Raw genomic sequence first — 23977 nt, 5'->3', positions numbered from 1 at the left:
TTTGACACTATGTAAATGGTGATTTAATCTAAAATTAAAAAGCATAATAGTAAAATACATCTAAATATTCTTTCAGAAGTATCAGAAGGTAGGCATCATTATTCTCTTCAAAAAACATTCCCTTTCAAACTCTCCCACGAAGACTAATGCCCTCTGGAATGGAACCCAGGACTGACACTCTAAAGGGACTACTAGAGCCAGCTCAGAAAGGAGACAGATTCAGCACTAGCAGGTGGGAGGGAAATGGGATTTATCTTATGCTGCCTGGAACAGTGAAATATGTACACAGCATCCCATGTTTAAAAGCCTAGGGATGCCAGTGTGCGTCCTAATTTATGATTACCTCACCATTATAATTTGCCATGTTCATCGGTTTTAAAGAGGTTACTCTCTGAGTCAGATATCTAATGGATGCTTAGTTTTCCTACAGAAATAACCTTATTACTCTTTATGGTCATTCTAAAAATAAAAGAAAATGATGTTAGTTCTGAGAAGAAAATGTTAATATACTGAACAGAATTTGCTTACAAGCAACGCCAAGCATTCATCTGTAAAGTTAAAACTGTAATCAAAAGCCAATCATTTTTTCCAATTTATTCCTTTTGGTAATTTCAATTAAAACCTACCAAAGGTGTGTGCTGTCCCATGGATCTATGTGTCATACAAAGGTGTCTAAAAATAAGATTTGAATATTTGTAATCACTTCTGCCTAAGAGTAGAGGGAGAAACTTCGAGCATACAATGTCCCTGCACAATGAAGGCTATAGCAAGGTGTGCTGAAAAAGGAAATGAGTAACCTAATTTCCCTAAAATTGCCATTTCGTACCCTAAAAAGTGGCTTCTTATTTCACATTACAAATTTAGAATAAGAGTGAAAATGGAGGCGCATGCTTAGTTTGAACCAAAACCAAAAGAAGGCCGACTCTTGGAACCCATAATTGTTAACAAGGCTGTTAAAAAGAAAACTGCATAAATGTAAATTGATATACTACTAATAAACAATGAACTAATAAGATAACACAGGTTCTCAGTTTCCTTATCCATCTCTCAGAGGAAACAAGGAACGCGGATGCTAGCCATGCTAGCCGACACAAGGACAGTGAGGTGACAGTTCAGGTAAACATTTCTGGTAGTTTTACAAGTCTCTAAGTGTCAAAAGAAAACAAAGCTCTTGTGTGAGATAAAAGAAGAAAACACACAGTGCAGATACCCAAGTGGGAGGGCGCCATCAAGGTCACGCTCGAGCTGCAGTGTCCCACGTCGACCATGGGGCCCAGACTGTAGCAGCCCCTTACATCCTGAAACCCAGGAGTTGATGAGTGCAAAGTTTCCTCCTTTAAAGGACTTGAAATGAGTCCCACACCTAATCTTAATCTGTTTGTTGTTTTATTTTGAGGTAGGCTCTTATTAGCCAAGGCTGGCCTTGAACTCACTTTGTACCTTAGCTGGACTGGCAGTCCTGCCTCTGTCTCCTGGGGGTGGAGGTGGGGGAGTCTGAGATTACAGCCATTTGTCACCACACAGACTTGTAATGATGGTTTCAATTTTAGAATAAAGATGAGAAAATTCACCCAGTGCTGAGAAAACACGCAGCAGTATCTTAAATAAACATATTCTGACTGCTCTGCAACAGAAGGTGAACATCGGCTGCAGAGAAACCACTTTACAAGATCTGGGGCAGGTTCTGAAGTGAGTAGTTGGGTGACATATGCAGATATTAGGTTGTCAAGTCCCTATGGCTATCCATGGCAGGATGAGAAACACAAGCAGCAGTTCTTTTAGTGCAGGGCCAATTGGTCTTCAACTCAGGTGACCTACCTAATGCTCAGCTTTTGAAAGAAGGGAACTTTTTTTTTTTTAAATTTCTTAATCATAATCTTATTCATTTTCTTAATGATGTCTTTGGATGAACAGAAAATTTGAATTCTGCTGGCGTCTCATGTATATATTTCCTTACACAGTTAAAGCCTTTGGTTTTCTGTTCAAGCAAATTTCATTGCACGTTCATGGAAGTGTACAAATGACTGCGACACTTCCGAGAGTACAAGTCGGGAAGTTTAATGCTGGTAACATTTCTTAGGTGTCACTATGTGACAGGTATTTTGTTATGGCTTCACGTATCTTAGAATGTTTAATTTTCTTAAGCAGCAACTGGTTCACCAGTGGAATTGACTCAAGGCCCTGGAGACAGAAGATGGCCTAGAAAGAGTGGGTGATCAGCAGGTACAAACAGGATGCTGAATGAATATCTTTCAGAACACTGTAAAGTTAGATTAAATGCCATTGATATGCAACTGATAGAATCTGACTTCAATCCAGGCCTGGCTGATTCCAATGTCTGTGCTAATTACTACGCTATTTATTTATTATTACAGTTGAGAATTCAGGGGGACCCAGAACCTAGAAATATCATTAAAATCACTGCTATGGAATAAGGGAGTGGAGGAAGTCGATTACAATGATTCTTGTTTTATTCTTTTCATAGTAAAAGGGAGTTGTGGAACTTCTATTAAGCTCTTCCTGTATAATCCTAGTCATAGGAAGAATTTTAAAATGCAATTTACATATATCATATTTAAATATATGATAATTCATAAACATATGATAATTCTTGCAGATTAGGCCAACTTGCACATGAACTTTTTATGGCCATAAATACAAGGTCAGAATAATCCCATTTGCATGTCAAATTCAGAAATTAAGATGGCTAATTCCTCAGCAATGCCACAACTCTGGTAACCTGGGAATATGAAGGATAGGGGTCATTTATTTTGTGGAATGTCCTACTTAAAGCTTTGATCACAGTGTTATTAATCCTATTTAAGTGGAGATATTTCTAATGTGGAGATATTTCTTGCTTTAACCGAGATGATGTAATGAATGTGACTGAATTTGGGAGTGTGACTGAAGGCAATGGAGCTCTCCGGACTCGTCACTCTTGTTCACTGTGAACCCTCATGAGGGGGACAGAGGCGTGGGTTCTTGAGTTAGGTAAGAAACTCACACCACCGTCAAACGGATCATCGGAACAGTCTCCTTCACCTTAGGTCCTCACTCATCAATCTCTTGGTTATAGGTTCATGGTATTCATGAAGTTTTCAAAGAATAAAATATTGTATTAAAATCAATAAACTACACAAATACAAAAAGTGAACATGGTGTGTGGGGGAGACTCATTAGCTGATTTATTAGGCCTACTATGCAAATGAGGTAGTTAAACTCACAAAGCAGGTGCAATGGTAAGAGGTAAGGGACAAGGGATCAGGCTGCTCAGGCAGGGAGAGTCAAGACTGTCTGAAGGTGAGCGGCTGGGCTGCTGTGTTGACAGAATCCAGTGAAGAGATCTGGGTACTGACAGGACCACTTGAGCACCGGGTTACTGGGTCTTCTACCAGGGCTAAAAACAGCAGCATATCATGAGTGAAGACTTGAGCCTAAAAATCATGTGAAAGCAAGGAGGTACCTACAATGCTTCTCTCTCTCTCTCTCTCTCTCTGTCTCTTTCTCCCCCTCCTTCCCCCCTTTCCTTTTTTTTTTTTTTTGGATGGAATTTCATGTAGCCCACGGTGGTCATCAACTTGTGTTCCCCTGCCTCCAACTCTGAAATGCTAGGATTATTGGCCTGCGGTACCACACCTGCCTAGAACGCAGGTTTAGCAGTCCTTGAATTATGAAAACGGTTAAACTGACCAACTTTTATTTTCAAGGCTGCCATCTAGAATCTGTATGGATGAAGGCTTTACTTATCAGTGGGCTCATTAGTGCCTTGTCATTTTATTATTAGGCAGGCTGGTGATTACGGCAAATCATGCCACTTGCCAGGGTTTCAGTTTTGTATCTCTAAGAGGGGCTAGCAATATGCAACGAATTTAAATCAGGACAAAATGAGGTTGAGTATGTAAAATAACTTGGAAAATGATTTCGAGTTCTATATAAATTAAAATGTAAAGCTTCAGTCTTTAACTTAATTAAAAAATAATAATTAATGAACAGTCACGGGAAAATGATCAGGATACATCAGTTTCTTTCACCACAAATAATTCACTGTATGCACTGCAGTGTTTCTATGTGAGAACTAGTGTATCTGCTGACTCACACGACCTGAACAGAATCATCGGGCCTATTCTATGTGGCCTATCAGTGGCACAGTTATTACCGTGAAGGGCTGGTGGATGTTGGTAAATTCTATTATGTGGAAAGTGATCTGTGACTGCACAATGAGTGAAGTAAAAGTCAAGTCAGGCAGACTACAAAAGTCTAAGGTGGGGAGAGCAAACATGCAGTGCGTGTCCCCTCACCATGTCACTCAGCTACAGAAACCGCAGCAGAATCTCAGGATGTGCCTTCCTGGGGACACAGCCGTCACTCAAGCCTGCGGCTCAGGAACGCACTGACACTTGGGCACTCCAGACACGAGATGGAACAGATTGCTATTTCCATTCCTGGACAGCAAGAGAGCTTTGGGATGAGGAAGACAAAATAACTGTCTAAAATAGCACTGTTGTATTTCTCTGTTTGCATGAGTGAAATATATTTAGTGCACTGACAGAATGTTAAAAAAAAAATCATATTTAAAAGATCAATTGCTAAACGTGAAATGAGCCATTAGAAGGGTCCAGAGCTTCTCATAGGTATGAACACACTGCCTGGAACATGGCAGATAACAGAAATAGCTGTTGAAGCGAAATGCAGGTTTGATTAGGCGCCAAAGATATTTAGAGCCAAGTAACATTGGCATGGCACAAAAGTGTCTTTAAGTAAAATTTAGGATGTTTAGAAAACAGAAGATCCCCTAACACATTGCACCTTAATTTGCATGGCATCTTTGCAACAAAAATGACAGTATTCCCATGCGGGTTTCAAATGATCACTTTCATTATCGCTTGTCACCATTTAAAATTCTGTTAAGCACTGTGATTTCAAAGGCAGGAAAGGAACAGGAGGAGGCGTGGCAGTGATGAAGTGAAGAGAGGCGAGTTTTGCAATCAGCACAGGGCAGGGTGTGGAGGGAATGCAGAGGAGGAAGAGAGAGAGAGGTCTTTAAATTTATATTCGAGTCAAGGAGGTAAAGAGTTTTCATATGGGAAACCAAGCATACTTTAATGCATACTTAACCAAGATTCAGGTTACATGTCTAAAAATCTCATCAAACTCTAAGAACTGCCTCCTTAAAGCTTTTGTCTAGTTAAAACTTACATAGACTCATTAATTTCTGTCTTAGCCCGTGTGTACACACACACACACACACACACACACACACACGAGGTTAATCATGGCTTATGGAACTGGGCAAATCAGAAGTAAAACTGAAAGCCATAAGCACACATGAAGACCGCTGAGGACGGAATGGTCAACAAATGTCAGACGCACCAGGAGCAGTGGAGCATGAAGGCCAGAGGACGAACCTGAAGAGAGCTACGAAGTCTGACGGGCTCAAGGGATAACTAACGCCATCGGAAGGGCCCAGAGCGCCCGTAGCCTGACCCGATCCCCACAAGTAATGAGTGAGAAGAACAGCATCTCAGAGCTCAGTGCTCTGCTAGAAACCAAGAGACGCTCCTCAGCATTGGTGCCCTGACCTGTTTGTAACAGCACTGCTGCACATCTGGAGGTCAAAGGCAAGGCTGGGACTCTTTTAAACTCCACAAAGACTTCAAAGAATAGTCCAAGTAATAAACACCTAAAATTCTTTGGTTTTCTTAAGTATATTATAAATACAGCAAGTAATTTAGCATTATATGCAATTTAGTTTAAAGCTATGCTATGTAACAAATTTACTAGGAGTAACTTGTCATTTAGAATTAATTATTGAAAGCCTAGAGAATTAAGTTCCTTGTTTACTCAAGATTAATCTTTTCTACATAAAATGTAAAAGTTTCTATCACATAACAATAACATGTGGATTCTATGTAATAAGGCTCACATCAGATGCAAATACCTTAGTGAAATGAACTTCTTGAACCATAGGTTGTTATATTTTCAAACCTAAGTTAGAGCCTTTTAAAAAAGTTGAACAATGAATTCAAACTAGCAGTAGTTATCACACTAGTTAGTGCCACAGGCACTCTGTATTCTAAATAACGGTAATATTATGAAAAAAGAAGGTAAATGATTTTTAAAATGAAAGTTCAGAACTTGGGGAGTTTCCAGGCTGACATTCGGTGTTATCTATAGATTTCTATTTGTACAATATTGGTGCTAATCTTTTATCAGAGACTACGAATGGAGAGCTGGCTGGATTGTGATGCTGGCAGCCTGAGCTTGGGAGAGTGAGGGTGTTAATGGAGCTCTGAGATTTAGGTCTGCTAATAATATACAATGAAGAGAGATTTTAAATAGCAAGAAGAGTACAGAAAAGAAAGACAAGTAATTGCTTGGTCTGCTACAGAACCAGCCAGCTCTACCACACCTCCTTGGTTAAATCTATTTAATTTAATGGAAAAAAAAATCCCCTGATTGGGAAAAAAAAATCTTGTGTTGAGTGTTCTTATGGCCAAGGATTCTGAAAATAATATTTGAGACTTTATTGTCAAAAAGTGCATTTTTATTTTTACTCATATTATTTTATACCCCAAAATATTATTCCCATAATAGTTGTTTCATGCTAAATAGTTTCATATTGCGTTAAGCAAAGATTTTTGAAATTATTTAATAAATATTAATACTGCCAGGTTCTAGGAAAACATCCAATCTGATACATGCTATGTGTTAGAAGAAAATAAACCTCTGGTGTCTGCGGGAAAGAGTCATGTGAGGTCTAATATTAAAGCTTTTCCTGGCAACTGCAGCTTCAAAGCTTGAACAAATAAGCAAGCACAAAATGGCCATGAGTGCCCCCAGTTCTCAGAAGACAAGCTTACTTTCATTGGAAGAAATCCCAGGATAAAATGTCCTCCACGTAGTTACAAGGATTATATGGACAGCCTCCACATACAGACAAGGGCTTTGCGATTCTAAATCTTTTTGCATGCTAGAACAGTAAGAAGCTCAAGCTTTATTGTGTGAGATAAGTGACAATAACTATGAATCCGTTATAAAAGAGGGGTTAAGAAGTGACTTGTACATTTTTTTAAAAAAAAGGCTGTGAAAAAAACCACGATGGGGCGGGGTTAGGGAGAAATGGGGAGATTAGTGGCATAAAGTTCAGTTTTTCCACAGAAATGTTCTTCAGTTTGGCAACATGCAGATATGATTGACCACTAGAAAACTATTGAGTGGTTAATTTTATGATGTATAGTTTTTAGACATAACTAAAGAAAAGACTACTAGAAGTGACACATTAAAAACTATACCAAAATTAAGGATGTTTTTTAATATTCCTAATATTTTGGAAGAAAGGACTGATAACAATATTACGAGAATTAGAGGGTCGAGCTGTGAGAGACAGAAGACTTAACGAACTTAGGCTGCAGAGAATTTCAGAAGCGGGGTGATGGTACGAAAGGGCCTTTGGAATTTGAGTTTACAGGGTGACCCCGAGAAAGGGTCATTAGAAGTTGGGCTTATGATGTGGGGAGAACAGTGGAGGTGGACATTTGGTGTCCTCAGCATTCCCCGGCTATACCAAAGAGCTGGCCAATGTGACACTACTAACTGAACAGCTGGATTTAGGCCTCAGGTCTCCGTGTGTTTAAAGCAAGCAATAAATATTATTTAACACTAGTAACAAAAAAGAGGATTACCATCTACAATGTCATGCCATAGTATTTCAATGTAAGCAATTTCAGCCAGAAAAATGAAATGAAAATTTCCAGTCTGAATTGATGGTAATGAATAGCTTTCAACGGGAGTTGGTGGCTGGCACCTGTGTTTCCCATACTCTGTAGGTAGAGGCAGAAGGAGCAGGAATATAAGATCAGCTCAGGTTACCTAGATAGTGTGAGGTTACTCTGGACAACATAAGATCTTGTAACAACCACCACTACTACCATCATCACAACCACCACCACCTCTAAGCATCCGGATAATTATAACAAGACATGAATAAGACAATTCAAAATGTTAATTTCAGAACCACTCTATCAACTAGTCAATCACAATCCCTGAAGATGAGAATCCAAACTGATTCTGTTCATAAACCATGTCATTAATGTCTGAGTACCACTGGAGTTTAAATTTTTGGAATAGATTTATGTGTGTGTGCGCACATACACACACACACATGTGCAGGTATATGTTATGGACATGACACTTTGCTGGGGTTGGTTCTTTCCTTTTACCTTGTAGGTTCTGGAGACTGAATTTCTATCATTATGCTATGATAGCCTAATGATGATTAGGTAAGTGCCCTTTCCTGCTGAGGCATCTTGTTGGCCCAACTGGACTCCATTTTAAAAGGAGAGAATGCTGTTATTTTAATGATGCTTAGAACTCTTTTGAAGCAAATATAAGCTGTAACCTTTAAGGGTATACTTTTGCTATTATCATGGTAAAGAATTTTCTGTTCCTCAGAGGTACAGCGGAGATTCTGTGCTGTTTTAAAAGGAGACTCTTGGTTTAAAACAATTTCTTTGAATTGTTAAACTCAAGCCTAGGTGAGTCACCTGGTAATAGGTGCTGGAAGAAGCAGCTGTCATGCTGGACTTGAACTGTTTAGAGCTATAATGAGATCTTTTATAGTGTTGAAGTTGGGATGACACATAGCATATACTTGGCACAATGTTCTTCTCTCCCTCTCTGCAGATTTCAAGGTTCAACAACAAATGATATGAACCAAGTTTCCATTAGTTCTCCAAGAGCAAGACTTAGGGGCTCGAATCTCTATATATGCATATATATATGTGCATAGTATATATTTGTGTAGTGTAGAAACTGTTATAAGCAATTCATCCAATTGGTAAAACCTGAGAAAAACTAGTTCTCCTTTAAAAATATTTCTTAGCCTTGGGGATGGAACCCAGGGTGTGCTTGGCGAGTGAGCTATCATAGAGGTACAGCCCTCAAAACAAGTTGTGCTGTTTTGTAGTTTGAGATAGGTGAAAGGGTGCATGTGTATGGGTGTGTATGTGTGTGTGTGTATGTGTGTGTATGTATGTGTGTGTTTGTTTGGTGGGGGTAATGTTTTTTAATGATCCATAGCAATCTGAAACCAAACTTTATTCACTTTGCCTAGTCCCACTTACTATTTCTCTTAAGTAGTAACAACTTTTTTCTCATTAGTTTCCTATGCATGTTCACTAAGTACCTAGTCTCTGCCTATACAATCTCTACCAGGCTGGCAAACATGGAGCAAATTATTTTTAAGTGTTATCATTTTTAAAAAATAATGTGTGCTTAGGAGAACGATTTCTACATTGAAAGCAATAGGTCCAACTGTTAACTACAAAGAGCCATGAACTACATTATATAGTTCCTCTATCTTGAAAACACAGAGAAGACTCAGGAAGATGATGAAGATAGTGTTATGTGTTTTAAAGTAAATGAGTTTATTTTGCCTCACATATATCTCAAGAAGTAATTAGCATTTAAAGCCCTTTTGTCTATTTACCTAATCCATGAATCATTCATATATTGCATGATATAGATTACAAAATGTAAAATTTGGAGACTAAAGTAATTTCTTGGTTCCTTCAGGTCTTAACATTTTTATATTTAATAAGCGTGTCATTCACTTTCCTTTCCTAAGATTTATATGCTAGAACTACTTAATGCATTAAAAGCATGCCATATCATCTGAATGATGATTTTCATGCCTTTATAATCCATCCCGGCTAGATAGATCTTGAGATAGGTGTTGAAAAGTGATGAGGGAATCAGAAAGGTTATTAAATGTAATGAGTATAAAAAGAAGATAAAATAATTTATCAAAACTCTAGTTGGCTTATAAAATCCTGCTTTCGATTTGTGAATAACTCAAGGCAGTTCAAGTAGCAGGATGCTAGTTCTAAAATTTTTCTTCTGGTATCTCTGTAGGTCAGATAGAACCTCATCTATCACAGTACTGGGTGATGTCCCACATCAGCTGCCTCCTTTCTTCTGTGATGTATTAGAAACATCCACCCTTGGGCTTCTCCTCACTCCATCAGTACCACTGTAGAGAAATGCAAGTGGGCATCAGAAGTCTGAGGTTGAACAAGCCCTGAAGGAGACTCGGGGGAGTTTGAAAACTATCTTTCTGAAGCACTGGGGAGGAATATGAATGTGTAAAAGGAGCACTCATCCTGTGGGGTAATTCTGTGTGACAGGGACTGGGATAATGTCTGCAGAGTATGGGGGCAGGGTGAGCTGGCAGGGAAAGTTGTAACAAGCAAGAAAACCCGTAACATTGCTAAGATTTAGTTCCAAACTGATTTAGTATAGCCAGTTATCTTCAGTTCATAAAAATGAAACCGTAAGGGCTGGAGAGATGGCTCAGCAGGTAAAAGCACCGACTGTTCTTCCAAAGGTCATGAGTTCAAATCCCAGCACCCACATGGTGGCTCACAACCATCCGTAAAGAGTCTGATATCTAAAGACAGCTACAGTGTACTTGCGTATAATAAATAAATTTAAAAAAAAAAATGAAACCGTAGACCCACTGTGAGCAGTAGTTTGTCTTTTCTGTCTCTAGGATAGAATCGGGATGCTCCATCTATGGTTCCAACATCTGAATCCTTTAAAAATTACCAACTTTAAAAGTTAACCAGGGTTGGAGGTTCAGTCTATAATCTATACTTAAGATCAAGTAAATTCTATTTATAAGCAGCAACTTAAACTGAGTGAATAAATCTTCCATTAAGCAAAAATCTCTTGGTGAGGCTAATAGGGAAGAGTTTTGGATAAGAGTTCCCAGTAACCTGAAGCTAGTTTATGCTGAGCGAGGCCAGACTATGTTTTCTTACTGTTTGTATATATGTGTCTGTATGTCAGATTCTGAGTAAGTCTTACCGACAGCCTGCCCTAATGGATTGAGCTACAATCCTTATCTTGGATGTCAATTTGGTTCAAATATACTAGTTAGGAAATATGGAGCCAATTTTATTATAATGAAGTTAATGTTGCTGTTACACTGATTAGAAAGTCTATATGAAAGGCTCTGAAATGTAGTAGTATAAAGTAGGTATTCAACATTGGCTATTAGTAATAATAAACCTTAATTGGCATCTTTTCCCAACTCTTTCTTTTCTTTTCTCTTTTGTCTGTCTGTCTGTCTGTTTGTCTGTCTGTAGTCCAGATTGGCCTAATTTGCTACGTAGCCAAGAATGATCCTGAACTTTCTATTCATCCCCCACTCTTAGCTAACTATGGTAAGGATGCCGACAATGGCTGAGTGAAGGACTGGTTCTCCTTTCTTATAGTCTATATCAAGCTAGCTCATTCCATTGAGCAGCTCTGATCTTTATTATGCTTTAAGTGTCATTTGAAAAAATAAACGTAGGGCCACAGTGGCAGAGAAAGTCATGCTCTTACTGAATTCCAGTAGGGTCTATATGCAGGAGGGAAAAAGATTGTTAGTAAAGTGAATTCTAAAATTCTCTTTTTTCACCTAGTTACAGCATGATAAGCTTTTTAGGGCATTTACTAAACAGCAATGGATTTTCTCCTGCTAGAGTTCCAGATTGTGAAATTATTGGTATAAATTTTACTGCCTGTCTGAAGAACATGAAGGCCAATACAGCAGTCTCTGAGAAAAATTAGTAAGTGGCAAGATTTAGTAGCTGTATCCACTGTTTTCCTTATTGCTGGCTCATTATTTTGTAGTCCTATGCTTAGATCAGTTGTGAAGTTTTGGTACTTCGAGCCTGTATTTTTAGGTAAAGCTGCAGTTTGACAGTAGGCTGAGGAAAAAATCTCATCCTAATGATAAATGGGAAGAACCAACAAACTAAACTGTTCTCTCATGCCCCACTTAGATCCCAAACACCAAGAGAAGCGATTGAGAACTGAAAATACATCCGCTCTTTTGAAGAGAGGGAGGAGAAAACAGAGAAAGAACTTTGTTTACAATAGTCAATTCATTCCATGAAATGTGTTCAAAATAGACCAGCTAAATTGCTACTGTGAACCACCACTGGGCCAAAGATAGACAATCACATGGAGTGTTTCAGAAAAGTAGAATTTCTAAGATATTCAAGATCTTTATGTGCTTACGTTCTTTAAGATATGTGTATGTTGCTCTTAAATGTTGACTTTGATAGCCTGTTGAGAAAGGCATCACTCTCTCACACTGTTTTTGGCTGGTGCTGGCACTGTACAGTGGAGGACTTAGCGCCTACCGCCATGCCCTCCTGACCATAGCATATCTAGTTCTCCACTCATGAACTATACAACAGACCCATCCAGTGCAGCTACGCAAGTGCTCCTCCGTGCGTTCACCATCATAGGTTGTTCAATATGGCCAAGGAGGAGAGGGTCAAAGTCAGTACTTTATTCTTTGGGACACTGATGACAGTAGCCACATACCACTTAGCACTGTATTTTTTAAATATTTCAGGAATGGCATTTGGACAATGATACTAGGTTTTACAGAATGTAAGAGATGATTATAGAATATATACAGGAAACAAGCCATACTCCTTCAAAAATGAGACTTCACATATAAAACTATTCCCCTCAAAAAATAAAAGCAGAGGACAATTGTAGAACAAAGTGTGAGAAAAGAAAATGGAGTTACTATGTAACAACTGGTCTTAATCCTTCAGGACCAGCTCTTCTATCATAGAACCAGGGCTTATTATTTTCTCTGCTTCCATGTTTAAGCTACAGAAATGGGAATATATTATGTCTTTTCTTTACATTAGATTGATTTCTTTTGTCATAGGGGCAAATCCTATCAGCTACTGCCCTTCTGTTTTTTTTTTTTTTCTTTCTGCTACTTTTGTGCATCCTCGTGGAACCTACAATAAATAAAACCCCAAAGACTCCCAGCTCACAGGCCTACTTTCTCTGTGGTAGTTTCTAATAGAAGACATTCTGGCTTTAGTCAGCTAAAGCAATCAGATACATTAGTTTAGTAAAGACTAAAAATAGAAACTTTACCCCTTCAAATTTACAACTGAACAACTCAGTTCAACTCAAATACTGAATAACTCAAATACTTAAATACTGTAAGAAATTTTAACGGTCAGTTTTTTATTTTTCAAATTTTATTATTTTCTAAAAACTTGGAAATTTTATAGAATAGCTGTCAAAACTAGCTATACGAAGGTTAAACTAAAAGAGATACGATTGCTCTCAAGTGTCAGAAATCCATCTTGCTGGAGACACTTTTCTATATAAACAATCTGTTTTTGTCATGCTCATATAATTAAGACCTTCCCAGTGGCAGCACTGACCACTATGTGTTATAACGTGTTGGTGAATGTCACTGTCAGTAGAACTAAACACTTTTTACAAGGAAACACATGAAAAATTTAGGAAGGATACATTTACCACAAACAAGGGAACTCTGAAGAGAAATTGGAAGTTGTTATTTTGTCCTAAATTTAAGTACAGTTCATTTTGAAGGAAAATTTGCTATAGAGAAATATATATATATATATATAATTTAAATTTAAACAAGTCAATATATGCAAGTTGTGGCCAGCTTTGCAGATGCACTAAAGGATGGTGAGTTATTCAAATATGTAATTCACTCAGGATTTTAAAGTATTTGAAAGAATCATATTTTCTGACAACACCTCTCTCATTTTTGAACAGGAAATTATGCTGTCAACCACACAGAAATTACCATAAAGTTTAAACCAGAACCTTTAGTTTCTGTATTTTGTTTTCAGGAAGTTTACAGATACCAATCTATTAAAAGAATTCCTAGGGCTGGAGAGATGGTTCAGTGGTAAGGAACATTGACTGCTAATCCAGAGGTCCTGAGTTCAATTCCCAGCAACCACATGGTGGCTCACAACCATCTGTAATGGGATCTGATGCCCTCTTCTGGTGTATCTGAAGACAGCTACAGTATACTCATATACATAAAATAAATAAATCTAAAAAAAAAAAAATTCCTAACCCATGTTTAAGATATATTTCTAATTCTGTTGAGTCTTTTGCCTTCATTTGTAAAATTGAAGGGGCCAAGGGCTATTTCCTGTCTCAGGTTTATTCCCCACATTGGTAGTCAACAGAAATGGGAAGGTCTTAATATGGCCACATGGTGAGCATGACTTATGGTCCCCTGCAAGTAATATTGGAGAACTATTAAAGTAGCTTTGCTTACATTTTCATGACGAGTGACAATTGCCACTTTCTTTTTGTTTTCTTTTGTCTAACCGTACTTTTCAATAGATCTATTTGCTATTTTATATTCTTCCAGCAGATGACTCAGTTGTACTTACAGTCCCTTAGCTTCCTAAGGTATACCCTTGTCATCATAGCCCCAGGGTTTCTGATAGACTCTGGCCCATTAAAAAACAAACAAGGGGAAGGAAAAAAGAAGCCCAGCCTTTTCATGGCCGGGAATGCGGCTCAGTGGCAGAGTGCTTGCCTTGCATAGGCATGGTCTTCAGGTCTCTAGTCCAATCTCTTTCTCTCTCTCTCTCTCTCTCTCTCTCTCTCACACACACACACACACACACACACACACACACACACCCAAACAAATTCAAGAAAAAAAAAGTGCTTTAAATGATAACAAACAGTGCAGTTTCTTTGTGCAGACATGCATTTCAAAAGCTGTTAAACTTTATACCTTCCTTATCATAGGGATAAAATGTTTCATGTTAATGAATCAAGCAATGTGAACGAAGCCATAACATAAAACCTTTCGCTACAGTTCTAATGCTCATGTACTCATAATGGCAAGGTCTTTGGAAGAACAGTAGTAGCACAATTAGTAAAAATTGAAAGCTATAATTTGTTAAAGCTTTTAAATAGCAGAGCTTTTCACTAGAGAACATAGTTAACCTTACACCGCACCCGGCTATATTAATAAATACCCAGATCCCCCTGAACTAAGGTGTTACTTCAGGAAAAACAACACAACAGTTTTTGAGAGGGACGAAGAAATGACACGGGAGGTGAGGTGGCTGGGTGTGAGGAAGGAAACTAGAATGAGAAGCTGCATATTTGTACGCCGAAGCCACAGACATCTGCAACCTAAGTCTATACCAATGGGGATTCACTTACTATTTTCTTGATGTTTTCTCTGTATAAAAGTAAGATGCTAACAAGATAAAATATATTTAGTAAAAAGGAAAAAAAAAATCCTTAAATGCAAGACCTAAAGTTGCTATTATTAGGAATGGGAGGGTCATGTGCATATGCATTTGAGAAGAATACATGTATATACATGTTGACGTGTGGAAATGACTATAAAAGGGTAATGGAACAAACTGATAACACTGGATGCTACTTCTCATTGTCTACTGTAGCATCTTCTTATTATTACTATTTGGAGTTTCATTTCATGCAGCCCTCGCTGCAGTTGCTGTAGCTGACGATGATCTTGAACTTTAGTTCCTCCTGCCTCTACCTCAGTGCGCTGCCCACACCTCAGTTATGTGTATGGGAATCAGGTCCAGGGCTTTGTGCACTCTAGGCAAACATCCCTTCAACCAAGCTGCATCCTTTGCCCATCAGTGTGGTGCTATAGGAATAGTTCTCTCTATTCAAAAATGTTAAAATTTACCACTAAAATAAAACTACATGGCTGAAAAATGTCATATCAGATTAAGAACAAAGACTGAATTTTCCCCCATTTTATAAGAAAACAGGAAAAAATTTCCCCTAAAATCTACCTATGTGTATTTGATCATATTTTCTTTATGGTAGACTTGCTGTGATCTAAAAAACAATTTTTGTAAGATACTGGATTGGGAAACACATTTTTCCTGTGCTCCGGTGCTAGAGCACTGTAGAACGCAGATGGTTCCAGCAGAATGCTAATTCCTTCTTCCCTTCCTCTGTTAGGTTAGCCATTGGCCACAACTTCTCTACAGAAGTCAAGAAATCTTTAAGGAAATTTCAGAAAGATTTTAATGAATCTTATCTGGCAATGCCAAATCTTGTATCTGTACCATTTTAGAGGTACTGAGTGTTAACTTCTTTTGACAAAACATCCTGCCAAAGATGTCTGGTGTTTGGTAACGACAGACTTCAGACTAGGTGGTGACTCATCAAAGCCCTTACCTAAAGTTTGAAAGAGGATTTCATGTTTCAGTCAAAGTTGTTTGGAAGGAATAAAAAAAAAAAACACCTCATTTTCAAATAACCAATTAAAACTCAAATTAAGCTTCATTCACTTAAATATTAAGTAAACTGTAAAATAAATCTCAAGGAATGACAATACATCAGTTTTCAATGGTAGCTGCTGATTAAAAATGAGTATCTGAGATTATAGTCCAATTTCATCCTCTTCAAACTGTGCAGCTCAGATAAATGTTTATTTTACTGAAAATATTTGCAAAATTACAATATAAATACATTATTAGATTAAGATAGGATGACTATATATGTTTCTTATCTATATATATATATAAAATGAATGCAATAAATATAGCACAGTCTTGATGAATTGTTAGTACACAGTGTTTTCGCAGTAAAGTACATACAACCTATTATTAAGCAACAATTATCTAGTTTTTCAAATATACATCTTCGAATGTGTTCGGGGTAGAAGGATACACCAAATCCTCCAGTTCTCTCTTGAGTTGTTGAAGGTTAATACTTTTGCAGATTTTGAAATACCCTATTTATTTTTTAGTAACTTATTAAGCTTTTTATACTCCTTACTTGAAACTTTATTTCTTTAGTCTGGTGATTTTTAAAACATAAGCTAACCATATTTTAACTTCTAGAGCTGTAGCATGTACTGTCTTTTTATTAGTAACTTAAAAACATATTAACAATGGAACAGAATTATTAAAAAAGTTATCTGGCCAGATTCCCCAATTTAATTTTTGGAGTATTATGGGAAGTCTCAAGTAGATATAGTCTGAACTGCAACACTAATCTGGATTAGAAATAGTTTTATATTACTCTAGTCTTTAATACAAATACAAAATCTACTTTAAAATTCCTTGTTAAATGTATTGAGATTTGCTTTAAAACCATCTTCTGTCCTTGTCCATTACACTGCCTTAATAGAAACCTGTTACAATAGTTCTAATACAAACATGTGCATGCAAGAGATCATCCTACAGATTCTAACTACGTAGTGACTGAAACATCCTGCCTGTCAAGTGGCATAAATGTACATCTTCTATATACAAAAGGTAAAGTGCATTATTAAATTAGTGAACTGACAGATTGTCTGCCTGGACCATATAGCTTTCAAATAGACAAATGTGAAATTCTCCCATTAGAACCCATCATTTCAAGAGGTTCTAAATAGCTTTTCCACCCTGTCATTTATTTTTTTGGCCATGCTCTTTAGTGCAAATAAGCTTGTGTTTGACTCAAGTTTAAGGGACATGGCATTTGGGGCTTTAAGAAGGAAAATAATAAAATGTGGCAGAACTTGACTATAATACATTGCATCTTTTGCATATGAGCAGCATATTAGTGCTGCTTTGAATTGCTAGGAGCACGCTGCCAACTACTGAGGAACCCGTTTCCAGATTTTATACTATTAGCTTATATCATTGCAGTTGGAGTCTGTCCACACTATGCTCGATTACTATGTGCAAACATCGTCAATGTTTTAGCATTATGCAGTGAACCAGTAATTTTGGTTACTAACTTCAATGCTCATTTTCCACTTCTAACATCCAGTTTCCGTAAGAGTTTAATGCCTTCAAGGCAAGGATCCTGTTATTTTGAAGAAGACCATGTACACTTGCAGCTCCATTTATGTTACAAAGGACAATAAATAAAATTTATATTGCACAGATAAAAATAGTAGCTTATTTTATAAGATACATGGCAACACACATCCTATGTCCAAATGTTTGAACTGGATCACAATTATGGCTAATGAACTCTTGGGAATTTTAAGTATCAAAAAAAATCATAGCATCATACCATTTTTCAATGAATATGAGAAGGTAAACAATGGATTGGTGAAAGTCTTAGTGCTTCTAGAGTATATTCAATTTCATATATATATATATATATATATATATATATATATATATATATATATGTATATACCCAATTTGTAGCTTTGAGATGGCAAGAACTTTGAAGTATACATATAAGGTAGAAAATCTGCTATTTAGCTAGTCCTTACTTAAATAATATGAAATGAGGCTAATAATATGCATACACAGTGAATTAAATATAATCTTCATGTCTGACATAGTACTCTGTGTGTGTGTATATATATATACACACACACATATATGCACAGTACCATGGGTATGTATGTATATATATATATATATACATACACACGTACCCATATATATGCATATGTATATGCACATTTAAACCTCATCAGACTGAAAACCAAAAAGCAATCAGTTAGTCCGAATGTATATAAATATTTCAAAAGAGGAAGATAAGATTTTAAGAGTGAGTGTATCCTCACAGCAATAGTGATTGGGACAATTGAGTAATGGAATATTCACAGCTCCGGTTTGCCGAAATCTGACAGGTCAATTATTATTAATAGGCACTATGATAGGCAGCAATAACAATCAGTAGTGCAGTAATTCACGTGCACACCACCCCTTCACAGACCTCAAACTACTTCCTATCAAGCCTACAGTTACGTTATCTTACAGTTAGGATTGTTTAAAAATCCTTGCTCCTTTCATAGTCTCAACACTCACCATGTGCTATTAATGCTCGCACTAACATTTTCTTCTACCCTTCAGTTGCTCCATGGTGATCCAGATGGTGCACAATGGTAGTGAACTGAGTGCGATTCCATCATAGTACTTCAAGAAATGTGAAACAGAATCTGCAACCATTATCAGTAGGTATTGTCTGGGTTACTAGTTGCTTGGTCTTAACAAAAGCCAATGAACTTAATCTTCTTAATTCGTCCCATGGTTTCCTTAGCGACCTTAGTTTAATGTGTTTAGAGAAAAATTCTGGAGGGAAAATTGTTCAGAGCGATTCTGAATTATTTAGAGCTTATCAGAGAAGAGCCACCTTCTGAGCTCAGTCCTTGCAGACAGCTCTCACCCAGGAGAACTCTGGGGAGTTGAAATCAGTGCCTGTCCCCTAGATCTGATCACATGGACTTACTGTGGAGCAGGAACTGATCCCATGACAAAACACAATTTCATTTAGAACAAGATGCAGCCCAACAGATGAAATTTCATTCAGTTAATAAGGGATGTTGTGGGTGTACATACTATATATACCCATTTGTTTAAAAACCGCTGAGTGTCTAAAAATTCAGGTGGCACTTTCTGGAAAGTGATTTTTAATACAGGCAAGCATAAATGGATACGTCTTGTAGAGAGTAAACCTCTTTGAGAATCTTAAGGAGCACCATGGAAAATGCCTGAATTTTCCTTTTAAATGTTTATGACCAATATTGTTTCCAAATATTCTATTTCCCAGACTGCAATTTTATATTCTCAGCAAAAAAAAAAAAAAAAAAAAAAAGTTTTTTCTTTTGGAGTTAAAAGTATGTGTGAAAGTCAAGTTTATACTGTAAGTCTGACATGGTTTTAAGGGCAGCCAATTTAAAAGCCCTACTAAAATCTATCAGGAGATATACTTTTACACCAGTCAACTGGTGCACCAACCCTATTGGTAAATGGGCAAGCATAAAACACATTTTGAAAGTTCATGACAGATTTTAAGGAAAAAAAAGATCCCAAATTATCACGAAAGGCTCAAACATCAAAATTTCCATAACAAAGTCACTTCCCTCTCAACAGAGACATAAGCATAGTTTCAAAGACTTTGGAAAGTCAATAAAATATATAGAATAGGAAACAGAAGATTGGACTGCAATTAGCTAAGAATAATGAATTAAAACTCTTCCATGGCTTTGATATGGTATATAACTGTAGGGTTACCACAAAATTTGAAATTATAGACTACTGTATATAGTAACTGTTAAGGAATATGATATTGTATTTTAAAGGTCTAATTATCTAATAAGATTTGTGTTTAGTGGCACTAGTTAACACTCAGTTACCCAATGAGCAATATATTCCTACTAGTACTTTCATAAAGAAATATACCATACTCGAGGTCAATTTCTGTTTCTGTGGTAACTGTCCTACAGGTAAACTTTGCAGCTTTTTAACAAAGTATGAACTTTTAACAAAGTATGGACTTTCTTGGGGGGGCAGGATCTGCTAAATAGAAATTCACACATTTGTATTAAGTCTATGCATCATTTTCAAGATTCTGTCATAGTGCAATGTAAATCTTAGTTATCATGATTAAAGGTCAGAATGTCACATTTTGTGCCGATCTGCATACTTCAATAGTCTGGAGCACTTGAAGCAGCTAAACTATTTGGCTCTGGGGAAGTTGGAATTCCCATGAGAATTATAGTGATCTATGTATAACATAACGTGAGAATCAGACTCCTTTAAGTATAAACTATTAGAGGTATTACTAATAACAAAGGGCCCAAAAGAGGAGAAACTTCTTCAAATGACCATGATTACGGATCAGTACGTTTAGCCAATTACTGATTTCTAAATTTTGCCTGCTGGAGTTCAATTTCACGCTAGTCCAGGCATTCTTGTTCTTCACCACTGGCCCGACGGCCATCCATTCTCTTTTCTTTATGGCTGTTGCAAATTTTCCTCATCTCTTCTTCATACTTGATAAAATTCTCCCCAAACCTTGTCCAAGCTTTGAACGGAACAGTAATAGTATTACGGTAAGGTGGCCTCACCTCACTTACCTTCAGGAAAATTCCGTATTTATTAGAGCCCACATCAAAGTAGAACCTTTTATTGTCCACTCTGAAAGAGGTCCCCTCTGGGAGTTCAAGTGGGTCCTCGTCTCCACACCTTCGTTCTTCTATGTCTCCTTCGCCATAGTCTTCAATCAGCTGCACCAAGGCATCACGAAATTCAATCATACCTTGCGCTGGGAGGACAATAGTCTGTTCCTGGCCCAAACTGTGGCCAAAATAACCTATCATGCCGGTGCCCCGCATCATGGTTTGTCTAATCCTTAGGAAGCGACCTCGTTGATTCTCCTTTAGGTCCAGGTAGTATTTCCTATTGTCCCTCTCTATATAGTCCGTTTTGAGGACACTGTGAGGATGCTCTTCTGACCCCACTGAAACTGGTGGGGAGGGTGCAGAGTGCTTCTGCCGCCTCCTGGAGACTTGTTCTTTGCTCTGGCCATGCTCCTGCCTGTGGCCTTTCAGGCCCAGGTGGGCATAGTGCTCGATGAAGTCGCCTAGACAGTCCTTCAGTTCTGCTGCTACTGACAGGGAGAGGGTCAGTTTACTCTTTCTGATATTGTCCTGTCGGCCTCTCCCTATCCAGACTTCAGCTATCTTTAGGAAGCGGCCTCGGGAGCTTTGCTTTACGTCTAGGTAAAACCTCTTTTTCTGGATGTCCACTCGTTTGGAGGCCAGCTCCTGGATTTCGGATGCGCCTCCAGACTGATTAGGGGTGGCTGACGCGGAGTAGTGGGGGTAGTGAGAATGCTGGGCCTGGGGGTACAGTCTACTCTTGCTTAGGCCAGAGCCCCCTACATTCTTGCCTCCGCGGCCACGGCCGCTGCTGCCGCCGCCACCGCCTCCCCTTCGCCTGGCTCTTTCCATCTTCAGCTGCAAGTGACAAACAGACACACGGGGTGGGATGGGGGAGGGGTGTTGAGAACAATCGCAGACGCCCCTGGGTCCGCACTGCCCCCGCTGCCGCCGCCCGGAACCCCTACTCTGGCCCGGTTCTCGCGCTCCGGCCTTGGCCGGCTCCGCACCGCGCACGCAGCATCCCTCGGCCGCCCCGGGCCTCCCGTTCTGATTCCCGTCTGCTGCCAGCCGCCCACCTCGGGCTCGGCAGCCCCGGGGGTCCCCAGCCAGCCGACACTCACATCATCTCCGTCACCGATGCCCTTCACGACCACCGCCGCCGCCGCCAGCTCTCGGCCCCTCCGCCGCAGCCGCCGCCCCCCGCCTCCTTCCCCGCCGCCGCCGCCGCCGCGCGCTCTGCCCCCCGCCGGAGCAGCGGGGCAGGGGCATCGCCTGCGGCGCCCACCGCCGCCGCCGCGCCTCCTGCGGCCGCTGCCTGGATTCGGGCACTGGCCCGACGCCGCGGGGAGGGCGGGAGGGAGGCGGGGAGCTGCCGGAGGGGCTGGGCTTCGGACCCCGCCTCCCCAGCCGCGCTAGCGGAAAGAGGGGGGCTCGGGCTCAGCCTCCGGGCGCGTCCTGACGGCAGCCAGCACGCGGGGACCCGGCGTGCGTGAGAGCCGGCTGGAGAGGTGGCGGGAGCGTTGTGACTGCCCGCGGCTCACCCGCACCTGTGTTGAGACTACATTTCCCAGCGTGCCCAGCGGCCGTCAGCCTTGAGCATGCGCGCTGTGCGGGCCGTCAGGGATGGCTGCGGTGGGTGGGAGGGCGGTGGGGCTGGGAGAGGTTGGGCGGGGCCGCGGGCGGAGTGCAAGGAAGGGCAGTCTCCAGGCCAGAAAGTGCATCTAGGCGCCAGTTGGTATAAAGTTAGTAAATGCGAGGCCTCACCCGATGCCTGGGTCTTGGGCTTTGGTTCTCAGCCCTCCATAAATCATCCTGCTGAAGGGGAAGACCCGTAGATCTGGCTCTTCTCAGGGTAACGTGTCTTCCCGGCTTTTTCTCCCCCTTCCCGCCTCGGCGTACCCTGGGCTATAACGCGCATCTTGGACGCTTGTCCCTCTCGCTCACGGCGCTTTCTCCTGGGGTTGTGTAGGGGAGATTCTTGGAAAGGGAACCTTGCCTTCTTCCTCCTTCAGATCCCCTGGAAAGGGGCCTCTGAGCCACAGGCCTCCTCGGGTCGGGTCAGTTAGTGGGCTTTCCTGCCTCTTCCGCCCCAGCTGCTGTTTATAGCGCCCTCAGAGTCATGCTTTTGGAAGAGGGCAGAGACAGAGGTAACTGAGGCAGGGGGAGCAACCCGGCTTTCCAAAACCTGAGCAAATTGTTTTGGGTCTCTTAAGGTCAAGTCATTGTACTACTGAGCACTTTATCTTGTTGAATATGGCTTGTTCTTCCTTAGACCTGATATGTAAAAACCCGGAGAGCAGAAAAAAAAAGTCTTTAGGATGCTAATCCTAAATATTCCCAACTAACAATAATTTAGGCTTTATTTTTCCTTTGGTTTTGTTGAGACGGGGTTTCTCTTCTGCTGCCCCTCACACTTTTAGCCCACGCTGTCCTCGAACTCAAGACAGTACGGCCTACCCTGTCATGCCCTCCTGATCTTTTATTAGAGATTGTATGCAAAGCCTGCGGTTTATAGGGCAGTTTGGTACTTGATGTCATTGAATACTTGTCCCCTCTTGAGTTGAGGATGGAACCCTGGACTGAGACTGCTCACCTGCTGGAGACAGCGCTCGACTTTTGAAGGGCATCCCCGGCATTTAATTGTTGAGCGCCGCCGAAGGCACCAGAGATAACAAAATGAAGAAAACAGAGAAAATTTACCCTTTTTTGAGCTTACAATTTAGCAGGAAGAGATAACGCAAAATACCAGGTGCACTATCAACTAAATGAAAATGAAAGAGGGGTGAGGGCCGGTGGGGGTTGGGAGGTATATTTCCCAACAGGTCCTCACTGTGAAGGAAGTGAGAGATCTAAGGGAGGGGAAAGAAAGAGCAAGCCTGAAGGAGGCCGCCTGTAGTGAGTGAGAGCCACCTAGAAGGCCCTTAAGGGAGAGACCAGAGAGATGATGCAGGATTCATTGACAGTGTCAGAAATCTGGTGTGTCATCCTGAAGAGTTGGGAAGCTCTTGGCGAGTTGTCACACACACACACACACACACACACACACACACACACACACACACACTATAACTTGCCAGTTTAGTAATTTTAAGTACAGTTCAGTGATAATAAATTACACTCTGCATGTGCAAATGTCGCCACAATCTACTTCTCCATGCTCATATTGTTGATTTGGGTTCTTGTTTTTCTGTTTTTGGATGCTGGGCTTTGCCCATGCTAAATACCTGTTCTTTTACTGAGCACACCCTAGCCCTCCTTCCAGAAATGGCT

General features: G+C 39.9%; 2 protein-coding genes across 11 annotated transcripts in view; one reads left to right on the top strand and one right to left on the bottom strand.

Annotated features, from left to right (window-relative positions):
• Purg (purine rich element binding protein G) overlaps window positions 1-22262 on the bottom strand; it is a 31531-nt gene extending 9269 nt beyond the window's left edge. Inside the window, exons 1-2 of one of the 3 annotated variants that reach the window (XM_052162557.1) lie at window positions 21829-22260; window positions 20672-21562 (exon numbers count right to left, since the gene is read on the bottom strand). In XM_052162557.1, the coding sequence (XP_052018517.1) occupies window positions 20672-21556 (885 nt within the window). In that variant the 5' untranslated portion in view covers window positions 21557-21562; window positions 21829-22260. Of the gene's footprint in view, window positions 1-19450; window positions 21563-21828 lie in introns of those variants that run through there. The other 2 variants (XM_052162558.1, XM_052162556.1) reach the window with 2 other exon arrangements.
• Window positions 22263-22383: 121 nt separating this feature from the next.
• The window catches only part of Wrn (WRN RecQ like helicase), a 134141-nt gene continuing 132547 nt past the window's right edge, over window positions 22384-23977 (top strand). For 7 of the 8 annotated variants that reach the window (XM_052162536.1, XM_052162538.1, XM_052162537.1 and 4 more), the window contains exon 1: window positions 22384-22559. The gene's annotated coding sequence lies outside the window, so the exon portion shown is untranslated. The remainder of the gene's footprint in view (window positions 22560-23977) is intronic. The other variant, XM_052162540.1, reaches the window with a different exon arrangement.

This window comes from Apodemus sylvaticus, chromosome 18 (assembly GCF_947179515.1).
Source record: "Apodemus sylvaticus chromosome 18, mApoSyl1.1, whole genome shotgun sequence".
NCBI classification, from domain to species: Eukaryota; Metazoa; Chordata; class Mammalia; order Rodentia; family Muridae; genus Apodemus; species Apodemus sylvaticus.
The sequence above is the reverse complement of the archived record's forward strand: the minus strand, read 5'-3'. Positions and strand labels throughout refer to the sequence as shown.